Raw genomic sequence first — 21,431 nt, forward strand, 5'->3', positions numbered from 1 at the left:
AGGCCCCCTTCACCCACCCCAGATCCCCTCTACCCACCCCGGATCTCCACCCACCCCAGATCCCCTCCATGTACCTCTGGTGAAGCTTTGGGAGGCAGGGGAGTGGCGGGAGGGTCAAGGGGGACTTTTGTCTTCTCTTTTTATTATTATTTTTTAAAATATATCGTTATTGATTTCAGAGATGAAGAGAGAGATAGAAACATTAATGAGAGAGAATCATTGATTGGCTGCCTCCTGCTTGCCTCCTACCAGGGATTGAGCCCGTAACCCGGGTGTGTGCCCTTGACCAGAATCAAACCTGGGACCCTTCAGTCTGCATGCCAACGCTCTATCCAAACCACCCAGGGCTTTCTCTTTTTAGAAAGCTGGTCATTTGTTTCCCCAATTTGTCTCATTTAAGAAAAGGGAAATAATGATTTTCAAGAAAAAGTGATTAAAAGAAGGAAATGCATCTTGTAATGCTTTCTTCCTCCCGTGTTTACGAGGCCCCTCAGGTGCTCAGCACTGTGTGAGGGGCCCTTCCCTGGAGGGGAGTGGTGGGAGGGTTAAGGGGGACTCAGTCTGCCCCCAGGCACTAGGGAGACATTCCCACTGGGCTCTCCCAGGTCTCCTCCCAGGCCCCATGCACAGGGAAGGGCCTTTGTGCAGAACCAGAGCACTGGGCAGACAGCAGGGACCTTGTTCACTACCTTGGAACTTTGCCCATTTCATCCTCCCATTAGCCAGGAGGCAGGTATTAACATTCCTGTGGTGGATCAGAAACCACAGGGCGGAGCCTGGTAGGAGGCCCCCAGGCCCTCCGTGACCCTTCCCAGCCTCCTCCCGCAGGCACAGAGCCTGAGTGGGGACAGAGCTGCTGCAGCTTCTTGGAGGGCTGTTCTAGTGTCTCCCCTCCAGACTGGTCCTCTCATCAGTGCCAACACCCTGTCTCCCCCAGGGGCTACCAAGGACTCACAAACTGCATCCTGGCCTCCTTGCCCCAGGACGTGATGGTTTTTAACAAGCCCGTGAAGACTATTCACTGGAATGGGTCCTTCCAAGAAGCGGAGTCTCCTGGGGAGAAGTTTCCAGTGTTGGTGGAGTGTGAGGATGGAGACTGCTTCCCAGCACATCACGTGATCCTTACCGTGCCCTTAGGTAAGGTCACCATCCAGTCAGGGTTTCCTCCCTTCTCGGCCCCAGGTGCCCTGGCCTCTGGCTCTCTCCCGTTGGCCTGGGGCTTTGCCTGGCTGCTAAGCTCACATTCTCATTCTAAGTCTTGGGTAGAATGACTCTGTTGTGTTTTGTAGCAATCCCAGGCTTTGGAAATAGGAGTTTCACAGAGAAAAGGGAAGTCAGCTGTTCTCATCCTTTGGAGGTCTTTTCTGGAAAGGTTGGGAGGTCTCCTGATGGAGGTTCACCTGGGAGACAGCATGAAAGCCACACCTCAAGGTTATGTCCAGCCATCATCAAGGAAGGAGTCAAGTACATAACCTATTTAATTCTAGAGCTGATGCTTTCGACAGAAACTTTGAGCAGGAGTGTGCAATTTGATAAAAGTTGGAGATGATTGAAATCAAAGTTTTGCCAGCGTTGTCTCATTTACCCCTGAGGCAGCCTGAGGACTTACCTGGCCCCATCCCCTGTTTGACAAATGTCAACAGAGATAAGTCAGTTGCCCAAGTTCACAAAGCTAGCAGGAGCCAGAGCTGACTTAAACTAAAGTCTCCTCCATGTCCCACAAGTGGAATCTTGTTCTGCTGCTCCATTTGCCTCTTCTCTCCTCCCTCCCCCTCTCTCTTTCTTTCTTTTCCCCCTTTGTTCATTCATAGTTGCTGATGCTTACTGAGCCCTTGCTGTGATCAGTAGGAGTATTGTTATGACTGTCCATACTGGTCACAGAGAGCCAGGCCTGTACCACACTTGTTCTTTACAGCCACATAGAATTTTCTTCTATGCAGGTGCCATTGCTTAATATTACTTAACTAGAAGTCCATTGCACGAAGATTCGAGCAATAGGCCTTCCTTCCCCTGGCTGCTGGCACCGGTTTTCCTCTGGCACCTGGACCCAGGCCTTTGGTCCGGCCACAGTGAGGGTTGGCTTCTCCGCTGCAGCTGCAGCAGTGAGGCTTGGCTTCAGTCTTCAGTCTTCAGTCTTCAGTCTTCACTACAGCCGAGCCTTCAGTCTTCGCTCCGTGCCTGCGTAAGCAAATTAACCGCCATCTTTGTTGGGTTAATTTGCATAGTCGCTCTGATTGGCTGGTGGGCGTAGCGGAGTGACACCAATTTGCATGTTTCTCTTTTATTAGTGTAGACTAGAGGCCCGATGCACAAAATTTGTGCAAGGGGCTCGGCCCTCGTAGCCGCAGCGGCTGCCTCGGCCCTCCCAGCCCTGGCTTCATCCAGAAGGTCATTCCACTGTTCAGGCCACCCGGTCTAATTAGCATATTATGCTTTTATTATTATAGATATGGATGGAAATTTACGTTGCTTTTACTTTTTCTGTTTCACACAATGTTTTACATGTGTGTTTAAGAACGCTTGTGCGGCCCAGCCGGCATGGCTCAGTGGTTGAGCATCGACCTATGAACCAGGAGGTCACGGTTTGATTCCCTGTCAGGGCATATGCCTGGGTTGTGGCTCAATCCCCAGTGTGAGGTGTGCAGGAGGCAGTCCATCAATGATTCTCTCTCATCATTGATGTTTCTATCTCTCTCTCCCTCTCCCTTCCTCTCTGACATCAATAAAAAAAAAATTATATATATATATATATATATATATATATAGAGAGAGAGAGAGAGAGAGAGAGAGAGAACACTATACGGATATCTCTGTAGGACTCTGGACAGGTGGAGATGGCTGTGGAGGGTGTGGCGACCCCTTCTGGTCCTCCCCACCCCCTGCCTCGCTTCCTGTGGGTTGTCCATCCTTTTCTCACTGACTAGTGAGTTATGTGCATCTTAAGGGATTGGCTTCCACTGTGGCTGTTTCTTCCCATTTGGTTTGACTTGGCTGCATTAATTTTTCCATCTGGCAGATGGTTGTTATGTGGCCTCTGAAAAGGCCCGTGCTGTGCCTCTTACTGCTTCTCCCCACGATCCTGAGCGGTGTGCTTTCCAGGGGGTGAGAGGCAGAAGGGTCAGACATGAGACTCCATCCCTACAGAGGCCTCTCTCTGACTTTTCTGCGGGCTCAGGGTGGGTTTCTGTGGTTGCTGATCCCAGTTATGGATATTTCTGTGGTGTAAGTCGAGTCCAATGATAAATTCCAGGTTTTCTTAAAGAACATCTGGACACCTTCTTCCAGCCGCCACTGCCCGCTGAGAAGGCAGAAGCGATCAGGAAAATGGGCTTTGGGACCAACAATAAGGTCTTCCTGGAGTTTGAAGAGCCCTTCTGGGAGCCGGACTGCGAGCACATCCAGGTGGTGTGGGAGGACACATCGCCCCTGGAGGACACCGCTCCCCCGCTGCAGGACGCCTGGGTCAAGAAGCTGATTGGCTTTTTGGTCCTGCCTTCCTTCAAGTATGTATGCTCCCCATTTCTCTGAGGAAGCCTGAGTGTTGAGAATGGCTGGCTCCTCGGCGTCGTTTGGGTTGAGGATCCAACAGTGTGTTGACTCACTGTGAGGTGTCTGGAGGGTTTCATGTTGGGGACCCTGAGGGTTCCCAAAGGGCTGATGATAGACAGACCGCCTGGGCCTAGCCCCTGTGGGACAGATGGGCACACTGTGTGTGGCTTGTCAGCATTGCTGAGGCCCAGAATGTGCTGGTGGATGGAAGGCATGTTTAGTCAGTAAGAAAGTATTTGCTGAAATACAAGCTGGGGCTTGTAGGTCACAGAAGAAGTCTGAAATGTGGACATGTCTGTAACTGGGAGGCAGTGCTTAAACCCGGTGCAGTCATTGAACAAAGCATCCTTGTAAGTCATGGGATCAGAGACCCTCACTTGAAGGGCTAAGTCGTGTGTCCCAGACATGCAGCATAAGCAAAGCCACGCGTGTGGGCTTGGTGCTCACTCAGAAATCAAAACAGGAATCATTAGGGAGGGAGGGACTGATTTTTCCAGCAAAGCCTAACATGGGTTGTCTCAGTGGTGTGTTCTCCACGTAGGTCTGCCCACGTCCTCTGCGGGTTCATCGCCGGACTTGAGTCTGAGTTCATGGAGACACTGTCAGATGAGGAGGTGCTTCTGTCTCTGACACGCATGCTGCGCCGGGTGACAGGTACTGACCACGCATGGCCATGGCTCTGCCTGTGCTCCTTGTTGGATGACCTCTAAAGGGGAACCAAACTCCCTAACAGTGAAGAACTGAGTTTGCCTCTATGAGCCTCCAGGGACGATCCTTCCTTATATTGGTGGGGTCACTTATCTGAGTTCTTGTTCCTAAGCAACTGAAATGGCTTTGCAAACACTTTTCACTTCTCTTTTCTAAAATATGCCACCAAAATAAATACAGCAGCCCTTAACCAGGGCTTTAAAGATGAGACATGGAGGCTCAGACAGCGCAGTGACCACATGGTCACGTGGGGTGAGAATGCAGTGATGGCGTCCCCAGTTGGACAGCGCGGATAAGACTGGGAGAGCCTCTTATTCATACACTTTGTGGCTTGGTTTTCTTCCTGGCAGTTTCTTTCATTTTAAACTGTTCAGTCTTGAAAATGAAGGCCCAATTGCAGGCTTGTGGGAGGAGTCCCGGTTCACGTGTGGCATCTCTGTGGTTCAGGGAATCCACAGCTGCCTGCGCCCAAGAGTGTGCTGAGGTCTCGCTGGCACAGCGCCCCCTACTCCAGAGGCTCCTACAGCTACGTGGCCGTGGGCAGCACCGGGGATGACATTGACCTGCTGGCTCAGCCCCTCCCTGCGGACAGAGAGAAGGCCCAGGTATGGTGTGGCCCCTGGATGGGAAGGCACCGGGGTCCCGCTGGAACACAAGAGAGTATGGGTGGGGCTGGGGCCCCTGAGACTCAGAATCCCTTTTCTTTATATTTTTATTGATTTCAGAGAGGAAGAGAAAGGGAGAGAGAGACAGAAACATAGATGATGAGAGAGAATCATTGCCTCCTGCACACCCCACTCTGGTGGTCAAGGCCACAACCCGGGCATGTGCTTTGACTGGGAATCAAACCGTGACCTCCTGGTTCATAGGTCAACGCTCAACCACTGGGCCACGCCAGTCAGGAGAATCCCTTTTCTTTTTGGAAATCAAGAATACTTTTAAAATGTATTATCTTCATCAGAATTGTACACACACACAGCCCCAGGGCACATGCTCTTGTGGCTTCCCAGGGCTCCAGTACAGGCGTCCCAGTGGAGTGGGCGCTGCATCACCTCCTGTGACCACGCTCAGAAGTCAGAAGGCACCATCCTGGGGCAGGACATGGGCCCCTCCTTTCTGTAGGAGTCTCCTAGTTTGGGTATAAAATCATGGTTTGAGAGTCATGCCCCTCAGGGTTTAGAACATTTTCCACTGTTGCTGTTGGGAAGTCCAAAGCCATGTGGAGTCCTTTCTTCCTTGTGTCCCGTGCTCCAAACTCTTAGGAAGCTTAAAAGAGCATTAGGCTCCAACACCCATGGAGTTCAGAGGCACGCCACCCTCGGCAGGCGTCCACTCACTTCACATGGCTTGTCTTGAGCCCCTGTCAGCTGGGAAGTTCTTGTGAATCATCTCATCTTCTCTCTGCTTTCTTTTCTTTTCTAAGATTTCTGTTGTTTGAATGGTAGACTTCTGGACTGGTCCTCAAATATTCTTATCTTTTTCTCTCCTAATTTCTATCTCTGTTTTTCGGTCTGCATGTTGGGGGATGTTCTCCCAGGCCCTCTGTTGCATTTTCCATTTTGTGATCACGTTTAATCCCGAATGTTTGCTGTTTGAGCCCTGTTTCCGTGAGAAGCACCCACTCTTGTTTTGTGGCCACATCAGGGTGTGGGATTAGGTGAAGAACAAAGCCACCGCCTCACCATCAGCTCTGTAGCCACAAGTGGAAGGCATGGGGCCTGTTGCTGGACCCCAGCACCCCATTCTAACCCCACCCTTCTCCGCAGCTCCAGGTACTGTTTGCAGGAGAAGCCACACATCGGACGTTTTACTCTACCACACACGGGGCTCTGCTCTCTGGCTGGAGGGAGGCTGACCGGCTCATCGCTCTGCTGGACCCCCAGGCGCAGCTGCATGGTCCCAGGCTCTGAGCCAGCCCTTTCCTCCCTTGCCAGGGGAGGCTGCCACCATCCTTTCCTCTGTTCAGCCTGGCTGGAGACTTGGGATGTATTGTTACGGGTCATTGCTCTCATTTTTCACGACTGTCACTGGGTCTGGCCATGGCTGAGCTGGAGCTGGGGTGGGGGTGGGGAGTCTTCCTGGAGAAGTGAGACACAGGTGTGACCAGCTGCTGGTGGGTGGCTCACATAAAGCGTGTCAAAACCTCTGTGTCCAGAGTCGTCCTTACGCCTCAGGGCTGCAGCATCTGTGGCTTCCGCCTTCAACTTGCGTCAGGCCCAGTCATTGCAGGGCCCCTGGACTCTGGGTGCTGTGGTTGCCCCTTGTCCTGGGCATCTTCAGGTGTTTCTGAGGGCCAGCAAGTGGGGAGTGGCCAGCAAGGAGGCACCCCATCCTGAGGATTTCTGGAGGAAGTGAACAAACAATGAGGCCTCAAGAGTGCAGAGGGTCAGGGTAGCGGGTGTGTGAGGGTGAGGGAGGAGAGTGCTAGGGGTGCGCTGGGCGATGTCGGGGTGCGCTGGCATAGCCCCTTATCCTTCCTGTCTTGGGTCAGATTGCCCCTCCAGAGGGTCTTCCTGCCCCTGCCTGGGAGTTGTATGTGTGCCCAGTGCTTTGTGTCACTGGAGTGGTTTTGCTTAGACCGCTTCCAGTTAAAGCTGTGCAGAAGCCCAGACTTCAGCAGGGGTTTGTTTGCTTTCACGGCCCTAGGCTAAGAAAGGATGCAGCTCCAATCTGATGCATAGATCTGTATCGTTCACGCCCAGTTTCATCAAGGCATGAGGCCTGGGGAGGCATTTCTGTATCCCAAGAGGCAAAGGCAGGATGCAGGCTGCTTCCTGGGTGGGAGGCGGCTCAGTGAGAAGGACTGGGGGCTGAGTCCCCACCGGGTTCTGACTCATCCGGAGGCTCACTCAGCGGGGAGGCCACCTGGCAGGACTTGTCTCTGGTGGTGGGCACTTGTCTCAGCCCCAGGAACCTTTAACCCTGAGTGTTAGGAACTTTAAGACCATCAAGACCACCGTGAAGATGTTTTTGTGTTGAGAATCTGAGCATGTTGGAGTTTAGGAGCTCGTTTCAAAAATCCCGTTAGAGTAGTCATTTTGTAACTCGGTGTGCGATTGAGTAGTTGCTGGGACCCGACTACGTCACACGGACAGTGAGGACTCACTGTCTAACACTCATTGTATAACTGCAGTCAGTTTTTGCAGAGGGTTTGTTTGCCATATTAAAACCTGGAGTACTTGGGGGGAGCGGGAAAGGAGGATAATACATTTATACGGTAACTTGAAATACTTGAAAAAAAATTTTTTTTTTAAAATATATTTTATTGATTTTTTACAGAGAGGAAGGGAGAGAGATAGAGAGTTAGAAACATCGATCAGCCGCCTCCTGCACATCTCCCAGTGGGGATGTGCCCGCAACCCAGGTACATGCCCTTGACCGGAATCGAACCTGGGACCTTTCAGTCCGCAGGCCGACGCTCTATCCACTGAGCTAAACCGGTTTCGGCTACTTGAAAATTTTAACCAGGTTTGTAAACAGGACCCAAATGAGACCGCTAAAACCCCGCCCCGGCGCGTGGCCCCGCCCCCTAGGTCCCGTCCGCCACTGGAGGCAGCGTTGTGCGCACGCGCAGGTCGCCCTGGGGCACTCGAGGGCCGGAACCTTGGAGGACCGGAACCTTCGGCGGGGGTTGCTGGCCCAGCCGAGAGGTCCGTTGCGGGAGCGACCCCCCGCGCTGCGCGGCGTGCGGGGACGCGGCGCGATGAGGCTGGCCCCGCGCGCACTGTGCAGCGCCGCCGGGGCCGCCTGGCGGGAGAGCTTCCCTTTGGGGGGTCACGATGTGGCGCGCTGGTTCCCGGGCCACATGGCCAAAGGTGAGGTCCCGGCAGGAGGGGGCGGCGTCCCCGGTGCCCGGCTGCTCTCGGGTCGCCGCGAGCGCGTCGGCGGGGGTGACCTGATCCCTGACTCCCAGCAGGGCCCTTCTGAAGCCTCGGTTTCCACATCTGTTCTTAAAAAGAAGCAATACTCCTGGATATTATGTTGAGGACCAACAGAACTAGGCGTAGGAGAGGACTTCCCAAGTGCTTTCACTGCGGCACCTTAAAACGTGGTCATTTCTTGTCTTCTGCCTCAACCTCCGGGAGTTTCTTAGTGTTTGTCAAAATGTGGCCCTAAGAGACGTCTAGGACCCGCCCAGCTCTTCTCCGTGTCCTGGTTGCCACTGGCCTTCCTGCTCCAGCCCTCGGAGTCGCTCAGATTCACTCTAAACAGTGACCCGGTGCCCGCCACGCCAGGCTCCTGCAGAACGCTGTGCGCGTGTGTCCCGAGTGACGCGCGGAGTGGGGGGGCGGGGGGGGAGATGTTTGAGGCCGGGCGCTGCTGCTGAACTTGAGGAAAGGCCCAGCACAGGGTTACCAGTCGTCATTACTGGCGCACATCACTCAGACGTTCTTTTCGGGCGATTGTGGGGTCGTTGTGGACCCATCAGCTAAAGGTCGTGGCGCTCGAAAGGCCGCGGACCCCACGCCTTAAGTGCTCTGCTTTCCAGGGCTGAAGAAGATGCAGAGCAGCCTGAAGCTGGTGGACTGCATCGTCGAGGTCCATGATGCCCGGATATCCTTTGCTGGTTGTGATACTGGAACTTACATTAAGAAGTACATATTTAGCCTTTGTCCCCACTCTTGGCTGGAGCTCTAAAAACTCTTGGAATGTCCTAAGGGATGAGAGAGGAAGGCCTCCGTTGTTAAGTTAATGAGGCGACTTTTGGAAAGCCCCTCAGGGAACCCACTTTCACTTCTAACCCCTGACCCCTCGGAGTGGAGAGGGGCTGGAGGTGGACTTGATCTGCAGTGGCCAGTGCTCCCATCAGTCTTGCCTGAGCAATGAAGCTGCCATAAAATCCAAAGGATGAGGTTCGGAGAGCTTCCGGGTTGGTGAACACATGGAGATTTGGGGAGAGTGGTGCTCCCAGAGAAGACGTGGGGTCCCCATGGGGGGAACCCTGTCTCCTCAGTGGGTGCCGGAGGAGGCAGCGATGGTTTGGGACACACTAGTTAGGACTTCACTTTTCTGAGTGATCAGATACGCATTTTGAACTTTGATACCTTGACAATCAAGCAGTGGTCTAGTTTTAAGACCTCCCACTGAGCTTTGTTTTTGTCTCCATCATTCCCACTTGAGAAGCCACGTGAGAGCCACTGCTGGCCTGCCGCCTCTTCTCTATGGGAGGCAGTGTCAGTGGCTCCGTGGCTGGGAGGGGAGGGCAGCACGCGGCTGGCGTCACAGCTCCGGGAAGAGGAGGCTGGGTGTGCGCTCGCCCTGAGACGGCGTCAGGTCCTTCTAAAGATTTCCTTCTGAGGTGGTGCCATCTGGGCAACAAGACAAAATCAATTAATCGGCTGGTAAAAGCTCTGAAGGAATTTTTGCCTTAATTTTGCCACATCCCACTTTCGGGCCGCAACCCTCTGTTTCAGGAAACCCTCGGGATTAAGCCTCACTTGCTCGTCCTCAACAAAATGGACTTGGCGGATCTGAAGGAGAAGCAGGTAAGGCCCCTCCGCTGCCTGGGCACTGGCTCGCTGGGCCGGGATGACAGTCACCGCTGAGACAGCCTTGAGTTTGCTGGCCAGGCAGGCTTACCTTGGCACTCTGCCCTTCGTCTGCAGGCTTCCTCTAACGTTTAATTTATGGTCCGAACCATTCATGTGTGTCTCCTGGGGAAGTGGCCGGGATGTGCTGCCGGAGCCCAGTGCCCACAGGTGACTCTGAGCACTTGAAATGCAGCTCTTGTGGCTGCAGAATTGACTTTCACATGATTTCATTTTAATTAGTTTAAATTTCAGTGGCCATATGAGGCTGTTGGCCACAGGCCTGGACAGCGCTGGCCTGGTGGTCTCCTGTGATGGCTGCTTTCCCCCAAGTGCCCACATTCACCAATTCCAGGGCCTTCCAGACCCCCGCCTGGCCTGCAGATCGCCTCCCGCCCGCTGTGTGATCTGAGGGTGGGGAAGGCCCAGAGTAGAGAATGGATTCTCCAAAGCCAGGCAGAACCCGGGGACACAAGTGATCAATTGGAGGACATTTCCCTTGGGTCCCAGAGGTAGAGAAACGAGGTGATTCTGGAATGCCGTTTGCGAATATGCATCTTCACTTTCCTTGCTGTTATCAAATCCTTTGCAGAGTAAGTGTTAGAGTCTTTTGAATTCCATTTGTTTTCAAGTTGTTAGTGGTGCAGAGATTTCCCTTTCACTGCAGCCTCAGGAATGCATTCCAGGTTTCTTGGTACGTTTGAGTTATTTAAACCCCAACCCCAGCCTCCACCGAAGTTTTCCAGGGACGTTCACATGCTGAACCACATGTCCCACCCTGACTCCCACCCACTGCACAACCCAGGAGCCCACCTCTGATCAGTTCAGTCCGTCCTGTTGTGTGAGGCTCATAGCTTCACGGCTTTCCGTGGCTTTATCAGTGAAACGTCAGTCTTACCAGCGAATGCTTCTGCCCCTCGATGCTGATTTTGTTGTGCTGGCCGCACTGAGGTTACCTAACACAGGACACAGCGGTGGTTCACCTCGTTGGGAGGCAGCAGGAGCGTTTGCTCTCAGGTCCTGCTTCCCCGAGGTCTTGGAGGGGAGGGGGGAGGAGAGACTCCCAGTGGTGGTCCTCAGTGCAGTGGGTGGGAACATCGTGTGAATTTATACACTTCCGAGTGGCTTCACATAAGTCTGTTTTGGCTGTTTCTTAATCTGCATCGTTTTACTAGTAACTGAAATGCATAACTAAAATTAACTGAATTAGTGACTTTTTTGTTCATTTAAATGTCAATCATGTTTAGGTCAATAGCTGACCAAACAGTACTATGTTGGTTTTAACAAGTATGATTTATATGCTGATTTCACTTAATGTTAAGACCAGTGAACTCATATTAGCCTGAGTTTACTTTTGGGCTTTTAAAGTATTCCATATACTTTGTAACCAGATTGGGTTCAAACCTTAAAGTGGAGTTCATTTTGTGAAAGCTTGTTAGAATACACAGGAGTGACAAAATACTAAGGGAAAATGAAACTGTATTATTTCAGTGCCGGATGAGGCTTCAGAATAACCTAGGTCAGCCTCATTTTATAAGAAGGTCCTGGGGTCCCAAGAAGGCAGGATGCTCACCTCCGGTGGAGCCTAGAGCCCTCGGACTGAGACCGGCTCTTCCCTCCTGTCCTTACACGGAGCCAGCTGCTCTGGGCCATGGTGGGGCCAGGCTGTCCTCTCAAGTCCCCTCACACAGTCTGTACCGCCCTCGGTGCCCGTCACCTGAGTCTGCCCCACATCTGCCCGATGTGAGCCTAATCCTCCCTGTGTCCCCAGCCCCGTGGCTCTGAGCCCGAGCGCATGCCTGGGCAACCTCAGATCCTCAGACCTTAGGGTTTATGCCACCCCTATTTTTACTTAGTATTTAAGATAGAAATATCTCTTTCAGAAAATTATACGACACTTGGAAAGAGAAGGCCTAAAAAATGTCATTTTTACCAACTGTATCAAGGATGAAAACATCAAACAGGTGGGCTTTTCTGTTTATTCTCAAATGCTTCTGCTGAAGGACTGTGAGAAAACACTGCAAAATGTTCTATGCTTTCATAGGAGGAGAGTTTTGGAGGCAGTCCACAGATTGGCTGGGTTTCCCGGGGCACACTTGTCTCCTGGTGCCCAGAGCAGATGGGCCTGGACAGTCCGATGGTCTGAAGGGGCAGAGTCAGGCTGTAAAATATGCTCCTGGTGATAAGCAGGAAGGGCCTTTGGGAAGTCTAGCACCTTATTCGTGCCAGTTGTGTTTGGAGAATTTCACTGGCTGGTGTACATCTTTGTTGCAAGGAGTTGTCACCCTCCTGGGATGGGACAGGACAGGGCACAGGTAGTCCCCCGCATAGGGCAGTCAAATCCGTGACGTGGATAGAGCCTGAGTGTGCCACCTCCAGAAACCAAGGGAGAAGCCGGTTTCCCCGTGAAAGTGCCTGTGTGGTTGTTGCAGGTCATCCCGAAGGTCACGGAATTGGTTGGAAACAGCTACCGCTACCACCGAGGAGAGGTTGGTTGATGGGCCAGCGCTGGCCCTGGGACAGTCCCTTCTGCTGAGGAGCCCGAGGCTCACCAGCTAAACACAGTGGGCCAGACTGAGCCCTTGGCACAAACATGAGCCTCTCGCCTCACTGCTCCCCTGCAGGAAGGGTGGGGGGCTGTCAGGGTGGGCAGGCCTTCCTTCTCCCTTAGCTGGCCTAGGCTGCTGGGTCCCGTGGTGTGGCTGTTGGGGTTCCCAGTGGGGGTCTGGGTGTGTCCCTGATAGCCACTGTTCTGCTCTGCAGAATGTGGAGTTCTGCATCATGGTGATTGGCGTCCCCAACGTGGGCAAGTCCTCACTCATCAACTCGCTCAGGAGACAGCACCTCAGGAAAGGTACTGCCAGCCACGTCGGCTGAGGTTGCGACGGCCTCATCACTCCTTCAGAGCAGCTGCTCTTGTTCTGGGACGAAACTCAGCCCATAAGTCCTTGGGCACAGTCCTTAGCTTGTCTCTTTCCACCGAAAGGACCCACTTAGCAGCCTGCTGTGTGGTTGCACGGTGAGAGAGTCCTCCCGTGACATTTCACACTTAATTTGTTCTCTCTGCTTGATACATGGATGACTATTCTAAAGTTTGATGATTTTGCCTTTTTATTTAAGTTTTTTAAAAATATATATATTTTTATTGATTTCCAAGAGGAAGGGAGAGGGAAAGAGAGATAGAAACATCAATGATGAGAGAGAATCATTGATAGGCTGCTTCCTGCACGTCCCCCACTGGGGATTAAGCCCACAACCCAGGCATGTGCCCTTGACCAGAATCGAACCTGGGACCCTTCAGTCCGCAGGCTGACGCTCTATCCACTGAGCCAAACCAATCAGGGCTTCATTTAAGTTTTTGATCCATTGTGCCCAAGGCGTTACACAGCCCGTGGGGTCTGATGTCAGGCAGGGGTGTCGGGAGCCTGCTTGAGGATCACATCCGGGAGCCCCTGGCTATCTCCCTGCTTCATGCATGTTCTCTGATTTCGAGGCACACAGGAGGGTCCACAGCACTCTAACTGTGCCTGCCCCTTTTTTCTTAAGTATTTGGAAGATTAGAACGGTGTCTGCATTGGCATCACCCCGTCAGTGTCAGCGTGTGGTCTTTATTAGCACTGTTTCCAGTGCACAACCCGAAGGCTGTAAACTGCACTGCACTGCACTGTGATTGACAGGCGCTGCTTCTGGTACTCTTTGGAGGGTGGTCTTGGTCATCTATTTTTTAAAGTTCCTTTTTCTTTAATTGTGGCTTAAAAAATCGGTGGCATTAAGTTTTATAACTCAACACTCCACTCTCTCCCAGCCCTGGGAACCTGGAATCTCCTTCCTGTCTGTGGGTCTGTGAATGTAGCACCTGTGACTGATGTCACTGAGCATAATGGCCTCCAGGTCCATCCAGGTGGCAGGTGCCAGACCTCATATTTTTTAAGGCGGAATAATACTGCGTTGTGTGGATGGACCACATTTGCTAACCATCAACCAGTGGACACATATGTCCCTTTACCCTCCAGTGATTTGGCAGAGGGTGCAGAGTCTGCTTGGGACACACCCTGAACTGGGCTCCAAAGCACAGGCTGGCCCTTGGTCGGGTCAGCCTCACAGACGGCCTACCCTGGGCAGTGCTGGGGGCAGTGCCGTGGGGCAGATTAGGAGGGTGCAGGGTCAAGTTTGGGAGGGAGGGAGATGACCGCTGAAAGGAGCAGCTGTGGTCTGACCTTCACTGTCAGGTCCTTGCCCCTTTCCCTCTACAGGTCTTGGAGCACCTGTGCAGGCAATGGGGAGGCATTGCTGGAACCTGGTTGAAAAGGTCATTGCCATGAACTGGTTTGGGGCAGAACCCTGAACTCAGGTTCATTTGGGCCTTTGCAGGTTTCCATGTGCTTCATTGCTTTTTCTGTACCTGATACGCCAGGTGTGTTTAATGTATATTGACAGCCCTGTTTTTCCTGCAGGAAAAGCCACCAGGGTGGGCAGCGAGCCTGGGATCACTAGAGCTGTGATGTCCAAAATTCAGGTAGGGGCCTCGGCTCCTGGGCCCAGAGCTCCACACACACAGATGACTGTCACCCCCTGAGGGCTTGCAAGGTGGTGTGCTCTTCTCTGTCCTTTCCCTCAATCTCCATTCCCACGAGTGCTCGCCACGGGCCAGGCACTGCACCCACCTCACACCGGACCTATGGGGAGGGCACACTTGTCCCTGTTTACAGATAAGCAAACTGAGGCACAGAGGCGTTGCGTCACGTGCCCAAGGTCAGAAAGTAGTCAGGGCAGAGCCGAGCTGCGTTACCTCTCTGCACATTCCCTTCCTCCTGGGAGGAAAACATGGGGCTGTGGGGGCTCTTGCTGTTACCTCCAAATTAAATGGGAGCGGATTCCTGTGGGGAAGCCAAGAGCTTGTGAAAACAACCCCATCAGGGTAGGTTCATTCGGGAGTCTCCTGCTTGAGGGCTTATCCAACAGGCCTGGTGGGAGGGCTGCTTGACACTTCCTGAGTGGTGAGCCAACTGCCCTCTGTACCCACAGGTGAGTGAGCGGCCACTGATGTTCCTGCTGGACACGCCTGGAGTGCTGGCTCCTCGGATTGAGAGCGTGGAGACGGGCCTAAAGCTGGCCCTATGTGGTGAGCCACCCTCAGGGTCCCACCTGTGGCCCAGTGTAGCCCCAGCCCGGTGGTTGTGCCACACTAACCCGCTGGCCGCACTGTCCCTTGTACAGCCGGGCAGAGTGGTCAGGTCTGGGCATGGCCTTCTCCTTGCAGCCTCTGGCTGAGATCGAGAGCGTGCACTCACCCTCGCTGCCTGTTTCCAGGAACCGTGTTGGACCACCTGGTTGGGGAGGAGACTCTGGCCGACTACCTTCTCTACACCCTCAACAGGCACCAGCTCTTTGGGTGAGTGCCGGGTGCAGGGCAGGCCAGCCCATCCTCTCTCCTACGCTAGTGTAGTTTCCAAAGTGGCACGGTTAGGATATTGCAGACAAACAACAGTTTGTGCATCATTTGAAGCAGCGGTCGCCAACTGGTGGTCCACGGGCCACTGGTGGTCCGTGAGGTCCGAAAGGTTGGCGACTGCTGAGTTGGCCCTTTGAGTGCCAACCAATATCCTAGGAACTATGCTAAAATTGCCAAGGCATTTTTGCTGATTTTACAGCAGTTTAGGAAAAAATTATGAATCGCAAGTACCTGTAAAAAATTAGGCAGATAAACGCCAGTGGTCAATTTTAGAACTACAAACATTCGGCATCATAAGTATTATCTGCACTTAGGTGCCATCTGTCAATAAAGAGTGAACTACTAGCATCTAATAGTGACACTGCAGGAGGAGCACGATCGCGCTCCCTGCACTTTTGGCGAAAGACAGGAGGAGCGCGATTGCGCTCCCCGGCACTCTAGGGGTTAGCAGCCGTGGGCAAACTACTGCCCGCTGGCCGGATCCGGCCTGTTTGAAATGAATAAAACTAAAAAAAAAAAGACCGTACCCTTTTATGTAATGATGTTTACTTTGAATTTATATTAGTTCACACAAACACTCCATCCATGCTTTTGTTCCGGCCCTCCGGTCCAGTTTAAGAACCCATTGTGGCCCTCGAGTCAAAAAGTTTGCCCACCCCTGGGTTAGAGTGTATATAGTGGGATGCGTTTGATACACAGACACAGCTGTGAAGCTGCTTTGTAATTCCTCCTCATACCTTGTCACCTACACTGACACCAGTCACCCACACTCACGAAGGTCCCTGTGGAGCCAGATGTGACCTCACAGGCCGCCCTGGCTCCTGCTGGCTGACGGTTCTCTGTTTAGGTACGTGCAGCACTATGGCCTGGGCGAGGCCTGCGATGACGTGGCAGGTGTGCTGAAGCGTGTGGCCATAAAGCTGGGGAAGACGCAGAAGGTGAAGGTGCTCACGGGCACAGGTGAGACTCGGGGCTTAGGGGGCCTGTCCTTGGAGCAGGCCTGGCTGTCCAGGGAGGACACGGGGGGACATGAAGGTTCTTGTGGGAGCGAAGGTTCTTGTCCAGCCTCCCTGCTGGGTGCACTCCGTGTTCACCCTTTCCTCTGCAGCCTCAGGAGGCGCTCTGTTTTATTTATTTATTTATTTTGTTAAATATATTTTATTGATTTTTTATAGAGAGGAAGGGAGAGGGACAGAGAGTTAGAAACATCGATGAGAGAGAAACATCGATCAGCTGCCTCCTGCACACCCCCTACTGGGGATGTGCCCGCAACCAAGGTACATGCCCTTGACCGGAATCGAACCTGGGACCCTTCAGTCCGCAGGCTGACGCTCTATCCACTGAGCCAAACCGGTTAGGGCTGTTTTATTTATTTTTTAATTTAATATATTTTTATTGATTTCAGAGAGGAGGGGAGAGGGAGAGAGAGATTGAAACATCAATGAGAGAGAACCATTGATTGGCTGCCTCCTGGGCATGTGCCCTGACCAGGAATTGAACCGTGACCTCCTGGGTCAAAGGTTGACTCAGCTCAACCACTGAGTGACACCAGCCGGGCTCGCTGTTTTCTTTTTGAGTGGGTCCTGGTGCCTGAGCTCCACAGGGTCGCTGTTCCTGAGGGCAGGCTGGGTGGGATCCTGCATGGGAGCCCCTTCCTCACCAGACCCTCTTGCCTTCCCCAGGCAACGTGAACGTCATCCAGCCCAACTACTCTGCCGCAGCCCGTGACTTCCTCCGGGCCTTCCGCAGTGGGCTGCTGGGCCCCGTGATGCTGGACCGGGACGTCCTGCAGAGCTTCCCCCCCACCGACCCCAGCCAGGCTCCAGGCCCCAGAGACATGTAGTGCCCCAGACCTTCATGCCTGGGTTTTGACACTCGGCTTCCTCTTCCGAAAGCTCTATGCCAGTCACTACACTAAGGTCTCTGCTCCAGGAAGGGGCTGTGCCCCCCTGCTGCTCCACAGCCAGGCCAGCTCCTGGTTCCAGGGGACAGTGCCTGGGGTGTGGACGTCAGGCACCGACGTCCCTGAGCAGTCCTGTGTGCCTGGCCTGGCGAGGACATTCACTCCTGCTCACATCTCGTATGGAGAAGCGGACATTGTCCCGGAAGGAGTGAAGCTATAATCTAATTTAAATGTTTTAAACTAAAAGCCTCATCTCTGTTGTTGGCCCAGTCACCCTCAGCACCTTGGGGGCTTGTGTCCGGGCCCCTGTCACCAGGGAGAAGTGGGAGGCGAGCTGGTTAGCAGCTGAGGGATGTGGAGTCACCTGATGCAGTGTCCTGGGTCCTGCAATGAGGAGGCGTCGTTGCCAGGACAGTGTTTATTTCATGACGTGACTGCCATGTGCACACAGATGTGGACGGGAGGGTCCAATACTCGTGGCAGAACCCAAGGACTGGCCTGTCCCCTCGGTAACGGGTACTGGCTGGGAGGGTCTCTGGTATGGTCAGCGGGGACCTAGGGCTCCCACTGCTTCTGAGCACCTTCTAGCTGATGGACAATGGCACTTCCCAGGTGCCTCCCAGCATTTGTCATTGCACCTGAAGGGGTCCACGGGGCAGGAAAAGAACAGAGGAAGGATGGGTGGGTGTGGGGAGCAGATTCCCGGTCAGTAGCCCTGGCTGCTCTGTCGGGGTGGCCTGACCTTCCTGTAGGTCTCACTACCCATGTGGGTTCCCTTGTAGTTCCCACTATTTATGTGGGTTCCCCCCAGGTCCCACTACCCACGTGGGTTCCCACACTCCACAAACCCTGGCTAACCCCGAGATGGTCCACCTGAGCACCCTCTGCCTCCTGCGGGAACCCTGAGGGATTCAAAGATTCGGGGCCGCACCAAACGCCAGACGCGCTCCCAGAGTTGGGGATGAAATGCGCTCTTGACTGGAGTGTGGCATCTCGATTCCAGAGCGAGCTGATGGCTCAGTCCTGGTGGTCATCTGAGTGGCTGAGCGCAACCACACTGGGCCCACATGTCGGGCCCTTGGGGAGAAAGCTCGGCCCTGTGCAAGATGACTTTCCTGCTCCCTGCGGATAAAGTAGCAGGACGGTCACACTGCCTCTGAGGCCCTGGGCAGGGCTTGGCCACGGCTCACTGGTCTTTGGTAGCATTGAGCTTGGTCTGGAATGGAAGGAGGAGCGTCTGGGCTCGCTGCACCCCAAGAATACTGGCAGTGTGGCACAGGAGGCTGCCGAGGCTTCCTCCTGCAGCTTCGTGTTTTGGAGAAGAACACTTGGTCCGAGTCCTGCGGAAAGCCTAGAGGCCCCTGGCCCCTGACCAGAGCCAGCTGTGGGAGAGCAGAGGTGACAGGCTCCCTGCGTGCTGTCCGTCACTGAGTCCAAAGGCCCTGAGGTCCAGGGGACGAGGGCGCATTCTGGGAGGCTCTTGCTGAGCACCGGGAGGGTGAGGTCCCCAGGAGCCAGCCTGGGAGCTGCCCTGCCTCGGGGTGCGGTGGTGGTAGAGCTGGAGTACACGTTGAAGAGCTGCTCCCCCAGGGCTGAGTTCACAGGTGCCCCAGAGGCTAAGGGTTGGCCTTATACGTAGGGGTGTTGGGTGCCATAGGCAAACCCTGTGTTCCCTTAGAAGCTCCTCGACATCGGCCCTGTGGCCCTACCCTCAGAATGTCTGGAGTGTTTAGACACCCCAAGATGTTAGAGGAGCTCTGCCTCCTGGGTGCTTCCTTCTACTGAGGGAGGCTCTCATGCCTTGCTGGGTCCTGGGGCCCAACCATCTCCGCCTTCCTCCAGGTACTGCCCATGGTCATGTGACTAGAGCTCCCAGCCTCACCTTCGAGGGGGTGCGGCCCGCTGAGGGTTGCTACTGCCTACTTGCTACCTGTCTGCCTAGAACACAGCGAACCAGGCTGGGGAGGGCTCTTCAGTGGGAGTGGCAGTTGCAGTCCCTGAGTGCAGGCCAGGGCTCTGGGTCCGGGATTTGAACCTGAAGTTCAAAGGGAATGGAAAGATCTTGATGTTTAAACAAAATGTTGCTTTTTCCAAAGTAGGTCCCATGAAGAGTCAAAGTGACTTGTTTCAAGTCAGAGCATAGTGGCTCCAAGGGAGTCCCTGGCAGTGGGTCCCAGAGCATCTGCACAGAGCGCCGGGGGGCAGGGCAGCCCGTGGGCAGGGTGTCCTCCTGGGAACTGTCCACAGAACCACGAGTGGGCAAGCCTGGCCCTGAGATCCACAGAGGGCCAGCACCTGACATTCTCCAGGCTTCAGTCCGTGAACAGAAACCTCTTCCCTTCTCCAAATCAGTTCCTTTGGTCCATTGTGACAGCTTTCTGTGGGGGAGGCCACCACAGTCCTCTGCACCTCTCTGCCTGGTGGTCAGCACTGTCCACACCCCTCGAGTGTCCAGGGTGGGTTCCAAGGAGACAGTGGCCGGAACAGCCTGGTCTTGGCACCTGTCTTTGAGGCAGCTCTGGAGAGATGGCAGGCAGCTGGCCTGGACGGCACAGGAGCCACGGGACACCTGCCTTTCTGGGGGAACCCCCTGACCTGTAAATGGTGGGTGAGGCATCCTGGAGCTGATGGTGGGGAGGTTCTGGAGGGGCTTGGGCAGGATGGTGAACAGGAGGTGGCACCTGGGTCACAGGGAAGAGAGGATGCAGCTCCTGCTGGGACTGGCAGGCATTACCCACGCAGCCTTTCTGGACACCAGGACCGTGGGCTGCGGGCTGCGGGCTGCGGCCTGCGGGGAGGGTGCGGGCTGGGGGGCCGATCTGGCTCTGAGCCCTGCCATGCCTAGGGCTGCAGCAGCCCCAGGGCGCTGAGAGGCCCCGCATCCGACGTCCATGCCCAGTAGCTGTAGACAGCGGTCCTGTTGCCTCCGGATGCGGTGTCCTCGTCCTCCAGGTCACTCTCCCAGGGCCCCAGAGCCCTCCTCCAGCCTGAGCCCGAGGAGGCCGCCGCCGCCGCCCCCGCCGCCGCCGCTGCCGCCACCGCCCCCACGCGCAGAGAGGACCCAGCGTAGCGGGGCGCCGGCCTCACGCGCACCCTGGGGACCCCGCGTGAGCCTCCGCGTGCGCCTCCACGCGCGCTGCCGCGGGCCCCTCCACGGCCACCCTTGGTCTCGCCGCTGTCGCAGAGAAAGGCGGCGGCTAGCAGCAGAGCCCAGCACGTCGCTGCCATCCAGTTCATTCTCGTGGGGCAAAACCTGTGGACGACGGAGGAAAGGACCTCAGCTTCCGCGGACAGGGGCTGGTGCCTGAGGCGGGGACTCACTCCGCTCTCAGGCTGGTAGACTGATGAGGGGCTTGAAGGCCTAGGATCCGGGACTCAGGCCTGGGGAGGGGTCTTGTTCAGTAACCGGGGAGGGTGGGGTGGGGGTGAGGGGTCAGCGCCTGGGTGGAGTGGGGGCAAAGCGGGGGTGGTGAGCACCGTGCAGTGGGGTCGGGAGGCCGGGGCGGCTCTCCATCCTGGGCTGCTCCGGGAGGACCCACCAGGCCCGCGCTGCGGAAGGGGGGGGCGGGGGGTGTGCTTGGAGGCCGCAGTCCGAGGGCCCCCAAGGACCCGGATCGGGGTCTGGAGCAAGGACCCCTGTGCCTCTGCCTGGCTCTCCCGGACCCTTCCCGGCTGCGCGCAACCGGGGCGAGGCTGGAGTCTGGGGAACGCGCGGCCGGTGACGCGGGCTGACTCCACCCCCCCAGGCCGGGACCTAGGGGATCGGTCCCTTCCCCCCAACCCCGGCCCCGCACTCCACCCCTCCTCCGACTGCCTAGCCCCACAGCCGGGACGGGACCGGGACCAGGACCGGGACAGGACGCCGGCCGGTTCCTGGCGCAGCGATCTGGGCGGCGGCTCGACCCTCTTCCCGGGCCCGCCGGTCCCTCCATCCCTGGTCCCGCGGGCACCCGCCCAGCCTTACCCTCCACGGGGCTCAGTCGGAACCGCGGCCGAGGTGGCGGCTCCAGGGGCTGCAGCCGAGAGGAAAGCCCCGGGCTGTGGGGGAGATCCTTCGCCCGAGCGGGGCGCTGGAGCCCGGATCCGTGCGAGGCCGCCGCCCTAGGATTGGGGGCGGGCAGACGCCGAGGCTCGGCTCGTCCCTCGGGAGACGGGAAGGGAGGAGAGAGAGGCGGCTCTAGGAGCGCACAGCCCCCTCCCTTCCCAGCACCACCCTCCTCGCTGCACCCCGTCCTCCTTCCCACCCACACAACTGCCTCCCTCAGCAGTCCCCATCCATCCCCCTCTCCCC

General features: G+C 55.3%; 3 protein-coding genes across 5 annotated transcripts in view; 2 read left to right on the plus strand and 1 right to left on the minus strand.

Moving 5' to 3' along the window:
- PAOX (polyamine oxidase) overlaps positions 1-6,403 on the plus strand; it is a 7,856-nt gene extending 1,453 nt beyond the window's left edge. The window contains 5 exon segments of the mRNA XM_006098991.3: positions 934-1,137; positions 3,251-3,503; positions 4,091-4,203; positions 4,705-4,862; positions 6,024-6,403. Of these exon segments, the coding sequence (XP_006099053.1) occupies positions 934-1,137; positions 3,251-3,503; positions 4,091-4,203; positions 4,705-4,862; positions 6,024-6,167 (872 nt within the window). The 3' untranslated portion in view covers positions 6,168-6,403.
- Positions 6,404-7,871: 1,468 nt separating this feature from the next.
- On the plus strand, positions 7,872-17,386 carry MTG1 (mitochondrial ribosome associated GTPase 1). Of its 3 annotated transcripts, XM_006098992.3 has the most exons (11): positions 7,874-8,072; positions 8,747-8,811; positions 9,639-9,743; positions 11,669-11,749; positions 12,218-12,274; positions 12,549-12,639; positions 14,240-14,301; positions 14,811-14,907; positions 15,096-15,177; positions 16,085-16,197; positions 16,920-17,386. In XM_006098992.3, the coding sequence occupies exons 1-11, from the start codon at positions 7,961-7,963 to the stop codon at positions 17,078-17,080; spliced, it is 1,026 nt and encodes a 341-aa protein (XP_006099054.1). In that variant the 5' UTR covers positions 7,874-7,960; the 3' UTR covers positions 17,081-17,386. The 3 variants fall into 3 exon arrangements, with proteins under 3 accessions (XP_014320046.1, XP_006099054.1, XP_014320047.1); XM_014464560.2 differs by lacking the exon at positions 12,218-12,274 and having other exon boundaries at positions 7,872-8,072; XM_014464561.2 differs by lacking the exon at positions 8,747-8,811 and having other exon boundaries at positions 7,903-8,072; positions 9,672-9,743.
- Positions 17,387-19,789: 2,403 nt separating this feature from the next.
- On the minus strand, positions 19,790-21,231 carry SPRN (shadow of prion protein). The gene is made up of 2 exons (XM_006099012.3): positions 21,105-21,231; positions 19,790-20,393 (listed from the first exon to the last, which is right to left on the minus strand). The coding sequence occupies exon 2, from the start codon at positions 20,375-20,377 to the stop codon at positions 19,982-19,984; it is 396 nt and encodes a 131-aa protein (XP_006099074.1). The 5' UTR covers positions 20,378-20,393; positions 21,105-21,231; the 3' UTR covers positions 19,790-19,981.
- Positions 21,232-21,431: the final 200 nt, after the last annotated feature.

This window comes from Myotis lucifugus, unplaced genomic scaffold (assembly GCF_000147115.1).
Source record: "Myotis lucifugus unplaced genomic scaffold, Myoluc2.0 scaffold_255, whole genome shotgun sequence".
NCBI classification, from domain to species: Eukaryota; Metazoa; Chordata; class Mammalia; order Chiroptera; family Vespertilionidae; genus Myotis; species Myotis lucifugus.

Bases quoted from the DNA above. Each gene is read 5' to 3' on its own strand.
- MTG1 (XM_006098992.3), top strand. From the start codon at position 7,961: ATGAGGCTGGCCCCGCGCGCACTGTGCAGCGCCGCCGGGGCCGCCTGG. The intron at 9,744-11,668 runs GTAAGGCCCCTC...TATCTCTTTCAG, and splicing joins CGGATCTGAAGGAGAAGCAG to AAAATTATACGACACTTGGA. The intron at 12,640-14,239 runs GTACTGCCAGCC...TTTTTCCTGCAG, and splicing joins GAGACAGCACCTCAGGAAAG to GAAAAGCCACCAGGGTGGGC.
- SPRN (XM_006099012.3), bottom strand. From the start codon at position 20,377: ATGAACTGGATGGCAGCGACGTGCTGGGCTCTGCTGCTAGCCGCCGCC.